This window comes from Capricornis sumatraensis, chromosome 17 (genome assembly GCF_032405125.1).
Source record: "Capricornis sumatraensis isolate serow.1 chromosome 17, serow.2, whole genome shotgun sequence".
Lineage (NCBI taxonomy): Eukaryota > Metazoa > Chordata > Mammalia > Artiodactyla > Bovidae > Capricornis > Capricornis sumatraensis.
The window spans coordinates 52,223,027-52,236,111 of NC_091085.1; the positions used below are offsets into that span (position 1 = coordinate 52,223,027).

Consider the following 13,085-nt stretch of genomic DNA (forward strand, 5'->3'; position numbering starts at 1 on the left):
TTCAGTGGCAGTTCTTACCCTTTATGGTTTGGTTAACCATTCAATGCCATTTGTAAGGAAAAAAAAAAAAGAAAAGAAAAAACTTTTTTTTCTGAAAAGTCAAATATCATAGCTTACATTCACACAAACCGAATACATAAATACCTATCCGTAAGAACCAAACGGTCGAAATTTCCTCGCTTCTTTCTGCTAGTCCCGAACTCTCAGGAGAGATCTTCACCAAAGAAACTTGCGTCCATTGGAGGTAAAATCTTGGCTAGGCTCGCCCCCTAGCCACTTGGCTGAGGAAATAAGTGCTGGGTTATGTGATAGAGAGACACACATACATAGGAACAGTGACATATACGTGCAGTTTAAGGAGGTTCACTAGAAACAGAGCAAAACTATTAGAAGATGCAGTATAAAATATGTGCTTCTAAACTTTATGCCCCCAGGATATAACATACATGAACACACATCCATGTGCACTTGCGTGGACCCATAGGTATGTTGGCCAGATGAAGACTAAGGAAGCACTTTCTGCTATGCTTAAAATACAAAAAGTTCAATGAAGATGCTGTCAAAGTGCAACTCTCAGATAATGAGTGAATTAGGGAATTTCACTTAAAACACTCAGATTTAGGGTTGCAGAAACAGATGTTAGAGAGACAAAAGTCTGCTTAATTTTTTAATGCTGACTTTTGTAATGAGGACTAGAAAATATAGGGGGAAAAAGACATTTACAGGAAAAAAGGCCAAATATTTCAGGGTAGCCAAGTTATTGCATATTATTAAATTTAAAAATTATTTGTACTATGCTGTAAACCTCCTTAACTTACAAATGTAGATCATTATCTTAAAATATTACACATCTACATGTGTAGCGTTTGCTCCCCACTGGTTTTGGAAGACCTAACTCACATCATGTACAGAATGATATGGAAAACTGCATAAAAAGCTCAGAGTTCCTTGCTTATCAAATTTTAACAATACCACAAGTAACACTTTTCAAAAGGAAGCCGCCTGACAACTCAGGCAGCATCATTCAATAGAAACCATGGTTTAAAGGTACAGCATGCTTGAGCAGAGTGCCGGGGCCCTCAGGTCCAGACCTGAGCTGGCAACCCTCCCTCCACGAGTTCTTCTTGTCTAGATCTAACTCCAAGTGGAAACGTCGGGGATGGAAAAGGCGTTTGGTCACTAATGTGTCCATTCTGGCCAGCTCAGAGGTCATCCCTATAGTCAGGTTCCAGGGCTTTGTAGAATCCAGTTTTAATTGTCTCAAACGATGGGCTTCCTTCATCGGAGAGACTATTCCACAGTTTAATGGTTGGTCACGGTTACTTTTCAGTCTGGGCCCCAGAAGCAGAGTTGCCAAATTGGCAAAAACCAAACCCACAAACAAAAATTCCAAGGAGAAAGAGGGACTGAAAACATGGGAGGGGAGGGGAGCAAAAACCTACATCATGTAAGGTCATCCTTTTCAAATCAAACATCTTCAGAAACTCCAGTCCCATGACCCCTCTGTCCAAAGTGGCCAAACACCCTCCAGAGTGACTACCTAAAAGCATGTTTGATTTGAAAAGAACACACCTCTGTCTCAGCTCTACCCTTCAGTTTTAAGAGACAGTGAAACCGGCCCTAAGAACAGTACCTCTAAGAGCAAGGCCAGTGTCTGCAAAAAGTCAACTGGCCTTCAGTGATTGGCAACTTCAGCCTCAATCTGTGAAACTCATCGGATTAACACAGGAACGGGGAGGAATGGGAGGGGGGTAATCAAATGTCGTGACGGCAAAATACGGGCGCTCCACAGAGAGCCTTGGGGATAAGAGAGGTTCAAAGCCAACTCTTGGGGTCCAAGAGGTCTCTAATCGCGACATCAGCTTGCGGCGTTTCGGGTTGCCCTCCCACCACACGGAGCTGTGGGAGCGCCGAGGGCCCCAGAGCGCCGGTCAGGAGAGGCCCAGGGCCCGGGCAGCTTCCACTGCCCGGAGTGGCAACTGCAACCCAGCGACAAGAGTGAGGGGTCGTGAGGGGCTGCGGGAGCAGAGACGATCCCTCCGGCGACAGACGCGGCACGCAGCTCCAGCCAGTGCCTTTAGGGCAGGTTTCACCATCCCCTCCCCCCCCAAAACCAGGGGGATGTGAGGACAGGGGAGGGGTGTCCCCCAAATCCCCGATGACTCCAGAAAACCCCTTTCAGTCCCGGCCATCAAGTCAACATCAGACGAAATCAAGCGGGCGAGGGAAGGGGAGGACCGGCGGGTGGGGGGAGGAACCGACCTGTCGATGAGGATCTTGTGGTCCCCCATCCAGGGGATGAGGTGTTGTCCCTGTTCCTGGGCCAGGGCCCTCTCATCGTCTCGGAACAGCTTGCAGGCATAGCCGAAGACCAGCAGCTCCACTCGGTTCCCCCCACCGCCGGCACCGCCGGGCCCGGTCTCCTCCTTCGCGCCGCTTTTCCTCTCGGTTTTGGTGCGGCCTCCGCTCGCGCCGTACATGACAGCGTCCAGACTGGTTTTCTTCTGCGCCGCGGCCGATGTCCCTGAAGCCTCCGCTTGGCCTACCCGCTCAGTCAAGAGCTCCGCATCCCGGCCCCAAACTAGACACTGCCGCCATTGCGGGCAATAAAATGGAGGAGCGCAACTTCCGGGGAGGTGCAGCCCTACTTCCGGCGAGCAGATTCCACTGATTAGTTAATCCACTCGCGTCGTTTGAGCCTCTAGAAAATATTTGACTCCAGCTTTTCGCATTCGGAGGTGCCGCCACGTTAGGAACTTCGGTAATCAGAGTAAAGCGGTTTTTTGGTGTGGATTTTCTGCAGCGGCAGTCCAGGGAAGTGGCGAAAGCGCGGCTTCGGATCGTGCGTTACCTACACCCGGGCGCGTCCCGGCCCTGGGCGGAAGGAGGGCGGGTGCTTCGTGGGCTGCGTACGCGGCTTGGGGCGGGTGCTCTTGGTTCCTGGGAGAGGCTTTTCTGTCAGCCGGGCCCTGGACCATGCACTCTGGGGCCAGGGACCGTCGGGTCGGGTGCTTGGGGGCCGTGGGGCCATGAGGTCGTGGGGTTGAGTGTTCTGGGGTCGGGAGCTCTGGGACCGAGGCACCGTGGAGTCGGTTACTCGGGGGCGTGGGTTGTGGAGTCGGGTGTTTGGGGGCCGTGGGGTCGGGTGCTCTGGGCTCGGGGACCGTGGAGTCGAGTTCTTGGGGGCCGTGGGGTCGTTGCATCGAGTGCTTTGGGCCGGGGATTCTGGGGCCCGGGAGGTTGACAGGGGTGTGCCTCGGGAGCCGGTCGCATGGCTTTTCTGAAGCCCTGGTTTTTTCTAGGTCCTGGGGGTCATGACCCTGGTCTCGCCTACCTCATAAGGTTTCCTCAGCGATTGTCAGAGATCTTAGTAAGATGCGAAGCTTCTTGCCTTGACGGATTTCGTGGTCCTGGGGACCCGAGTGGGAGGAGGGTGGTGGGAACTCCGTTTGTGGAGACCTGTCAATTGACTGCGGGGTGGTTTTGTTTTGGTTTGTTTCGTCTCTTACTCTTATTTGTTTAGTTTACTGGTTCGACTACTTTTGGAGACTGTCACTCCGATGAAGTTCAACATATTTACCTGTACCCCACAGTTCCATTTGTCCGTGGATACCCTAATGGGTACCCTCATGTGATACCCGGCATGCTGTAGGAGGCCTGGACACAAGTGTTTATAGCATCCTTCTTGAATGGCCCCAGACTGGAAGCAGCCCAAGTGTCCATCAACAACAGAGTGCTCAAATCAATTGTAGTGTAGTTATATACACAGTGGAATATACAGTGAAGCTGAATGAGATGCAGTTATAAGCAAGAGACTGGATGAATTGGAAACAGTTTTGAGCAAAGGAAGCAAGACAGAAAAGTGCAAATTGTAACTTTGTGATTCCAATCCTAAAATTCAGTCAAAATTAGGCTGAAATGGAGCACCCTGGTGGTCCAGTGGTTAAGAATCCGGGTTCAGTTAAGAAAATAAAGGTGGTTCTACAGAGGGAAATTAATACCCTGAGCTGGTAATAAAGGTCCGCTGCTGTTGCTGCTAAGTCGCTTCAGTCGTGTCTGACTTTGTGCAACCCCATAGATGGCAGCCCACCAGGCTTCTCTGTCCCTGGGATTCTCCAGGCAAGAATACTGGAGTGGGTTGCCATTTTTTTCTCCAATGCGTGCATGCATGCTAAGTCGCTTCAGTCGTGTCCGACTTTGTGCGACCCCATAGACAGCAGCCCACCAGGCTCCTCGGTCCACAGGATTCCCTAGGCAAGAATACTGGAGTGGATTGCCATTTCCTTCTCCAGTAAAGGTCTAGAAAGAGATGAAAGCAGGTAGATGGGGTAACCCTGAGCCCAATGAGCCAGCACCCCCACTACCGTGGAGGCTGGAGTTGATTGCTTCCTCAGAGCTGGGGTGGGGTATCTGCCTTGGTTGTGAAGGAAGGGCTGTGTGGAGACCTAGAATCAAAAAGAAGAAACAGATGAAACAGGAGATGTCATTCAAAACAGAGAAGTAGACAAATACACCAGCCTCTGCCCTCCAGCACCCAAACTGCACTTGTCCGGAGGTGAAGCCAGTGGGCTAGGAAGCCTGTATGCTCAGCCTGTAGGCCAAGCCTCTTGTGACACTGGATAGAAGGGCATCAGTGGTCATGAGGGCAGATAGATGCCTTCCCGAGCACATGTAGGACCCATCTGGTCCTCATGAGGCCTGATGAGAAATAAGACAACAGTCCCCAAATGGGGCTGATGATACTAAGCCTCATGTCATCAAACTAAGACCTGATTTAATTATGGTTTTGGCTCTCCTAGAAATGGAATCTTAAATCAGCAAGTCAGGAATCACCTGATAAGCAGTAGTTAGCACTAGTTAGGTCACTTGCTTTTTAGACCCCTGCCACCTCCTCCAGGAGAGTAATCTTGCAATAACCAACCTGTTTTGGGGCTAGTATGACTTCTTGTTCTTGCTCCCTTCTACCTATGAAAGATTTTATGTATATTTGGCTGTGCTGGGTCTTAAGTTGTGGCATGCAGGGATCTAGTTCCCTGACAAGGGATTGAACCCGGGTCCCCTGCATTGGGAGTGTGGAGTCTTAACCAGTGGACCACCAAGGAAGTCCCCTATAAAAGTTGGTTTGTACAGCTTCTTGGTGTTTCTTTCTGTATGTTAATTTGTATGCTACCTGATTTATGAAACATTGAATAAACCAGTAAGATCTTTAAGGTTTGCTCAATTGAATTCTATTCTTTGATCGAAGTTGTCCTGTGATCTCAGTCTTACCTGGAGATGTTCAAGGTCACACATCCCTGGCTGAATGCCCCCAGGGCCTGTGTTCCTACCCATCAAGGCAACTGTCTTGCCAGGCCGAATGTGCTCAGCACTGGAAATAAGAGAGTTGATGTTCCCTGTCTTTGAAAGGGTCATGTTCAAGGTGGCGAGACAGACATGTGAAGATAAATCTGTTCTGTTGGAGTATTTTGTAAGTGGGTATTTCTTATGGGGATGCTTTCTCATGCTATACACTGAATGTCGGAATGCCCTTCCAGCCCACCTCTGCTATTAAGTTCTCAACATGAAGGCATCTTGTCTGCAGTGTTAACTGGGCTTGTCTCCTTCAACTGGATATTTTAATAATCTAGTTTGAAGATGGAAAAAAAATATAGTGTTGTGCCAGTACAGTAGTGTGTGTGTTGGTGACAGAATCTTGCTTTTATTTAAAGGCTAAAGGTACCATATATTTAACCATTCACAAGTGAATTTCTTCCCTGTCCCTTCCATTTTGTTATTTTCAGAAGCTTTGGAATCTCAGGAAGAGAAGCATTTCTTAGCAAAAAGTAATAACAAAAACTTGGACTACAAACAAACATCTCTTATTTTTTTTATCTCTCTTCACCAGTACTATTAAAAAATTTTTTTAATGTAAAGAGTTCTCTATTTTTTAGTTAGGCAAAAATTCAAAAGTTTTCTAAGATATATATGTTATACATGCTATTTATATATATGTATTCAAAAGATTTTCTGCTACAATTGATAAAAACTTGAGAAAGAACATAGAAGAGAGAGAGACACTGGAAAACTAAATGAAGTGGGAGCACTGAATATGAAGTAGAAGAAGGTAAGCTAGGTAAAAGTAAAAGATTCTCATGTAGTCCAGTTGTTTTTAAACATGGCTGCTCATTAGAAACATATCTGGAGCTTTGGAGAAAAAAAGCAATACCTGGGCATTTGTATTTTTCAAAAAATTCCAAGATAATTCTGATATGCATCTGGATTTTAAAAAGTGATTACAAACTAAACTATGATAGTTTGGTGATATAGAATTCTATTGTTTTTCTGTTGACCAATCATGATATGGTTAGGTAGTAGTTAACATAATCACAGTAGCAAAAGGTGGTTATCAAATTTCACAATCAACAGACAAAAAATAAAGATGATTACAGTTGCCAGCCATAATGGGAATATGATTAATCTAACAATATAAAGTAACTACATACAATTTGGGGGCTTAAGCAGAGTGATGCTGTAAGTGGAAGTGCATACATGCTATTGATTCGTTCTAGTGTATTTGTTTCTGTTAGTTCTTTAGTTCTTGTAGGTCTTTGGTAAACATTTCTTGCATCTTCTCCATTGTTTTCCCAAGATCCTGGATCATCACTATCATTATTCTGAATTCTTTTTCTGAAAGATTGCTTCTCTCCATTTAGGGTTTTTGTTTTTTTTTTCCCCTGGGGATTTATCTTGTCCCTTTATCTGGGACATAACTTTCTACTTTTTCCTTGTGATTAACTTTCTGTAATGTTCAGCCACTGTGGGATTATGATCCTTCTTGCTTCTGTCTGCTGTCTGATGGAGGAGGATAAGAGGCTGGTATAGGCTTTCTGATGGAAGGGACTGGTAATGGGAAAAATTGGATTTTGCTCACTAAAGCTTTAATCCAATTATCTGCTGATTGGTGGTGGTGTGCCCCCTCCCTGGTAGTTGTTTGGCCTGAGGTGACCCAGCCCTGGGTTTAAGGGCTCTCAGTTCAGTTCAGTTGTTCAGGCATGTCTGACTCTTTGCTACTGCGTGAACTGCAGCACGCCAGACCTCTCTGTCACCAACTCCCAAAGTTCCCCCAAACTCATGGTCTATCGAGTTGGTGATGCCATCCAGCCATCTCATCCTCTGTCGTCCCCTTCTCCTCCTGCCCCCAATCTCTGCCAGTATCAGAGTCTTTCCCAATAAGTCAGCTCTTCGCATGAGGTCGCCAAAGTGCTGGAGTTTTAGCTTCAAAATCAGTTCTTCCAAAGAATACCAAGGACTGATCTTCAGAATGGACTGGTTGGATCTCCTTACAGTCCAAGGGACTCTCAAGAGTCTTCTCCAACACCACAGTTCAAAAGCATCAATTCTTTGGCGCTCAGCTTTCTTCACAGTCCAACTCTCACATCCATACATGACCACTGGAAAAACCATAGCCTTGACTAGATGGACCTTTGTTGGCAGAGTAATGTCTCTGCCTTTGAATATGCTATCTAGGTTGGTCATAGCTTTCCTTTCAAGGAGTAAGTGCTTTTAATTTTATGGCTGCAGTCACCATCTGCAGTGATTTTGGAGCCCAAAAAAATAGTCTGACACTGTTTCCACTGTTTCCCCATCTGTATCCCATGAAGTGATGGGACCAGATGCTATGATCTTCGTTTTCTGAATGTTGAGCTTTAAGCCAACTTTTTCACTCCAATTTCACTTTCTTCAAGAGGCTTTTTAGTTCCTCTTCACTTTCTGCCATAAGGGTGGTGTCATCTGCATATCTGAGGTTATTGATATTTCTCCCGGCAATCTTGATTCCAGCTTGTGCTTCTTCCAGCCCAGCATTTCTCATGATGTACTCTGCATAGAAGTTAAATAAGCAGGGTGACAATATACAGCCTTGACATATTCCTTTTCCTGTTTAGAACCAGTCTGTTGTTCCATGTCCAGTTCTACCTGTTGCTTCCTGACCTGCATATGGGTTTCTCAAGAGGCAGGTCAGGTGGTCTGGGATTCCCATCTCTTTCAGAATTTTCCAGTTTACTGTGATCCACACAGTCAAAGGCTTTGGCATAGTCAATAAAGCAGAAATAGATGTTTTTCTGGAACTCTCTTGCTTTTGCGATGATCCAGTGGATGTTGGCAACTTGAACTCTGGTTCCTCTGCCTTTTCCAAAACCAGCTTGAACATCAGGGAGTTCACGGTTCACGTATTGCTGAAGCCTGGATTGGAGAATTTTGAGCGTTACTTTACTAGCGTGTGAGATGAGTGCAATTGTGTGGTAGTTTGAGCATTCTTTGGCATTGCCTTTCTTTGGGATTGGAATGAAACCTGACCTTTTCCAGTCCTGTGGCCACTGCTGAGTTTTCCAAATTTGCTGGCATATTGAGTGCAGCACTTACACAGCATCATCTTCCAGGATTTGAAACAGCTCAACTGGAATTCCATCACCTCCACTAGCTTTGTTCATAGTGATGCTTTCTAAGGCCCACTTGACTTCACATTCCAGGGTGTCTGGCTCTAGGTGAGTGATCACACCATCGTGATTATCTTGGTCATGAAGATCTTTTATGTACAGTTCTTCTGTGTATTCTTGCCACCTCTTCTTAATATCTTCTGCTTCTGTTAGGTCCATACCACTTCTGTCCTTTATTGGGCCCGTCTTTGCATGAAATGTTCCCTTGGTATCTCTGATTTTCTTGAAGAGATCTCTAGTCTTTCCCATTCTGTTCTTTTCCTCTATTTCTTTGCATTGATCACTGAAGAAGGCTTTCTTATCTCTCCTTGCTATTCTTTGGAACTCTGCATTCAGATGCTTATATCTTTCCTTTTCTCCTTTGCTTTTCGCTTCTCTTCTTTTCACAGCTATTTGTAAGGCCTCCCCAGACAGCCATATTGCTTTTTTGCATTTCTTTTCCATGGGGATGGTCTTGATCCCTGTCTCTTGTATAATGTCGCAAACCTCAGTCCATAGTTCATCAGGCACTCTCTCTATCAGATCCAGGTCCTTAAATCTATTTCTCACTTCCACTGTATAATCATAAGGAATTTGATTTAGGTCACACCTGAATTGTCTAGTGGTTTTCCCTACTTTATTCAATTTAAGTCTGAGTTTGGCAATAAGGAGTTCATGTTCTGAGCCACAGTCAGCTCCCAGTCTTGTTTTTGCTGACTGTATAGAGCTTCTCCATCTTTGGCTGCAAAGACTATAATCAATCTGATTTCGGTGTTGACCATCTGGTGCTGTCCATGTGTAGAATCTTCTCTTGTGTTGTTGGAAGAGGGTGTTTGGTATGACACAGTGTGTTCTCTTGGCAAAACTCTATTAGCCTTTGCCTTGCTTCATTCCGCATTCCAAGGCCAAATTTGCCTGTTACTCCAGGTGTTTCTTGACTTCCTACGTTTGCATTCCAGTCCCCTATAATGTAAAGGACATCTTTTTTGGGTGTTAGTTCTAAAAGGTCTTGTAGGTCTTCATAGAACCGTTTAACTTCAACTTCTTCAGCATTACTGGTTGAGGCATAGACTTGGATTACTGTGATATTGAATGCTTTGCCTTGGGAACAAACAGAGATTATTCCGTCATTTTTGAGATTGCATCCAAGTACTGCATTTCGGACTCTTTTGTTGACCATGATGGCTACTCCATTTCTCCTAAGGGATTCCTGCCCTCAGTAGTAAATATAATGGTCATCTGAGTTAAATTCACCCATTCCTGTCAATTTTAGTTTGCTGATTCAGGGCTCTATAATAGGGTTAATGGTGACCTCCAAGAGGGCTTAAGACAATGGGGACTTTCCAGGACAGCTGCTCCAGTGCTGCCAGCCCTGTGGCGAGCCCCTGCTGACCCATGCCTCCACGGGAGCCCTCCTATAGTAGCAGGTAGGTTTGGTTCAGTCTCCTGTCGAGTGGCTGCTCCTTCTCAGTCTTGATGGGCACAAGAATTTGTTTGTGCCCTCCAAGGCTGGAATCTGTTTCCCCCAGTCCTATGGATGTCCTGTAATCAAATCCCACTGGCCTTCAAGGTCAGATTCCCCGGGGGTGCCCAGTCCTTTTGTCGGATCCCCAGCCTGGGAGGCCTGACATGGGGTTCAGAACCTTCACAACAGTGGGAGAACTTCTTTGGTATCATTATTCTCCAGTTTGTGGGCCACCCACCTGGCAGATATGTGATTTGATTTTATCATGATTGTTCCCCTCCTGCTGTCTCGCTGCAGCTTCTTTTTTGTCTTTAAAGGTGTGGTATCTCTTTTTTGTGTGTGGTCCCAGTGTCTTCCTGTCGATGGTTGTTCAACAGCTAGTTGTGATTTGGTGCTCTCGCAGGAGATGAGCTCGTGTGCTTCTGCTCCACCATCTTGAACTGGAACTCCCTAGAATATTTCTTGATTTATCCTTTCTCCTAAATTTCTTTGAAATCTAATTTTAAGAGTGAAAGCCTCTACACAGTTACAGTGAAGCACTTTTGTAAACAGCTTCATATTTCTTTCCTACTTGGGCCGCTGCTTGGCTCAGATGTGTAAGGGGAGATCTCCATTCCTGCTGTCAACACTCTGGACGGATAGGTCTTTGATCCTTGCTGTGTAGCTTGGCCGTGTCACACCTGAGGCTGTGGTCACCTTCATTTATGAACGGCACAGATCCACCACTTACTGGAAATGGAATTGTTAAACCTCTTGTCTGAACAGTATACTCTGTTCTTTTTCATTGGGTTGAGGGAGGTGGGAGGGAAGGTTGCAAAAGATGTGTCCTAGAACATTTCAGTAACATTTATGTTAATGTATTTCGTTTAACTGGACAAATGGGTCCCAATTTTATAATATCTAGTTTATAGATATTAAAGAAATTTCCAGTGAATAACAAAAATAAGGTTAGTAAACTAACACATTTTGTACACTTTGTGTTAAAATTCATTGAAAGGCTGTCCTCTGAAAAGGATCTTTGGAAGTGAAATTGCAAATCACATCTAAGTGACATATGTGCCTGTACTTACCGCCCACTGTTGGCTGGATGGTGGAAAGGAGGAACTGGGAGAAATGAAAGATTCTAGAGTAGACTATTCCTTTGTAGAGGACACTTTTGAATATAGCCATTGTTACCTGTGTCTAGTTTATTCAACACTACTGTGTGTATAGTGGATAAACTTAAGTCCTTATTTCAAACATCTAGTCTTTCTAGATGTTTAGAAGTGCACAAGTTATGTTAAAAAGAGATTTCATGAAATGATATATTTTGTAGATATATCCTTTTTAAAAATTCATATGAATTACTGTCCTTTTAGAAATGGAATAATTTAACCACCTCTCTGAGCAGTACACATTATTTTATTTGTGCTCGTTCAGGGGAAAGTGAAAGAGGAGAGTGAAAAAGTTGGCTTAAAGCTCAACATTCAGAAAACGAAGATCATGGCATCTGGTCCCATCACTTCATGGGAAATAGATGGGGAAACAGTGGAAACAGTGTCAGACTTTGCTCCAAAATCACTGCAGATGGTGACTGCAGCCATGAAATTAAAAGACACTTACTCCTTGGAAGAAAAGTTATGACCAACCTAGACAGCATATTCAAAAGCAGAGACATTACTTTGCTGACTAAGGTCCATCTAGTCAAGGCTATGGTTTTTCCAGTGGTCATGTATGGATGTGAGAGTTGGACTGTGAAGAAAGCTGAGTGCCGAAGAATTGATGCTTTTGAACTGTGGTGTTGGAGAAGACTCTTGAGAGTCCCTTGGACTGCAAGGAGATCCAACCAGTCCATTCTGAAGGAGATCAGCCCTGGGAGTTCTTTGGAAGGACTGATGCTAAAGCTGAAACTCCAGTACTTTGGCCACCTCACGTGAAGAGTTGACTCATTGGAAAAGCCTCTGATGCTGGGAGGGATTGGGGGCAGGAGGAGAAGGGGACTACAGAGGATGAGATGGCTGGATGGCATCACTGACTCGATGGACGAGAGTCTGAGTGAACTCATGTCTGAGTTGGTGATGGACAGGGAGGCCTGGCATGCTGCAGTTCATGGGGTCGCAAAGAGTTGGACACGACTGAGCAACTGAACTGATGAACTGAGGGAAAAAGAAAGTACCAGGGCATTTATACTAGTGTGTTTATAGTGAAACAAGATTAACCATCGTCCCTTATGTGTCTCTACATTTTGTTTTACATACCTGTGTATATAGTATACATAAGAATTGTTGTTCAGTCACTCAGTCATGTCCAACTCTTTGCAACCCCATCGACTGCAGCACACCAGGCTTCCCTGTCCTTCACCATCTCCTGGAGCTTGCTCAAACTCATGTCCATTGAGTCGGTGCCGTCCAACTGTCTCATCCTCTGTCATCCCCTTCTCCTGCCTTCAGTCTTTCGTAACATCAGGGTCTTTTCCAGTGAGTCAGCTTTTCACATCAGGTAGCCAAAGTACTGGACCTTCAGCTTCCTCATCAGTCCTTCCAAGGGTTGATTTCCTTTAGGATTGACTAGTTTGATCTCATTGCTGTACATAAGCCATAAATGTCCAAGTTTACAACATCTAGTCTTCCTAGATGTTAAAGAGGTTGCCAGTGTGTGACAAAAATAACAAATAAATACATTGGGTACATTTCATATTAAAATTCATAGGAAAGATTCTGAAAACAACTGGTGGAAGTGGAATTGTTAAAATCCCCTCTAAGCATTCAATTCAGTTGCTCAGTAGTGTCCGACTCTTTGCACCCCCATGAATTGCAGCATGCCAGGCTTCCCTGTCCATCACTAACTGCCGGAGTTCACTCAAACTCACGTCCATTGAGTCAGTGATGCCATCCAGCCATCTCATCCTCTGTCGTCCCCTTCTCCTCCTGCCCCCAATCCCTCCCAGCATCGGAGTCTTTTCCAGTGAGTCAACTCTTCTCATGAGGTGGCCAAAGTACTGGAGTTTCAGCTTTAGCATCATTCCTTCCAAAGAAATCCCAGGGCTGATCTCCTTCAGAATGGACTGGTTGGATCTCCTTGCAGTCCAAGGGACTCTCAAGAGTCTTCTCCAACACCACAGTTCAAAAGCATCAATTCTTTGGTGCTCAGCTTTCTTCACAGTCCAACTCTCACATCCATACATGACC

The 13,085-nt window shown here is 45.2% G+C and overlaps 1 protein-coding gene across 4 annotated transcripts in view; it reads right to left on the reverse strand.

Annotated features, from left to right (window-relative positions):
- Positions 1–2,579, reverse strand: part of SFSWAP (splicing factor SWAP) — an 80,220-nt gene extending 77,641 nt beyond the window's left edge. For all 4 annotated transcript variants that reach the window (XM_068989733.1, XM_068989731.1, XM_068989730.1 and 1 more), the window contains exon 1: positions 2,263–2,579. In XM_068989733.1, coding sequence (XP_068845834.1) covers positions 2,263–2,480 — 218 coding nt within the window. In that variant the 5' untranslated portion in view covers positions 2,481–2,579. The remainder of the gene's footprint in view (positions 1–2,262) is intronic.
- Between the last annotated feature and the right edge of the window lie 10,506 nt (positions 2,580–13,085).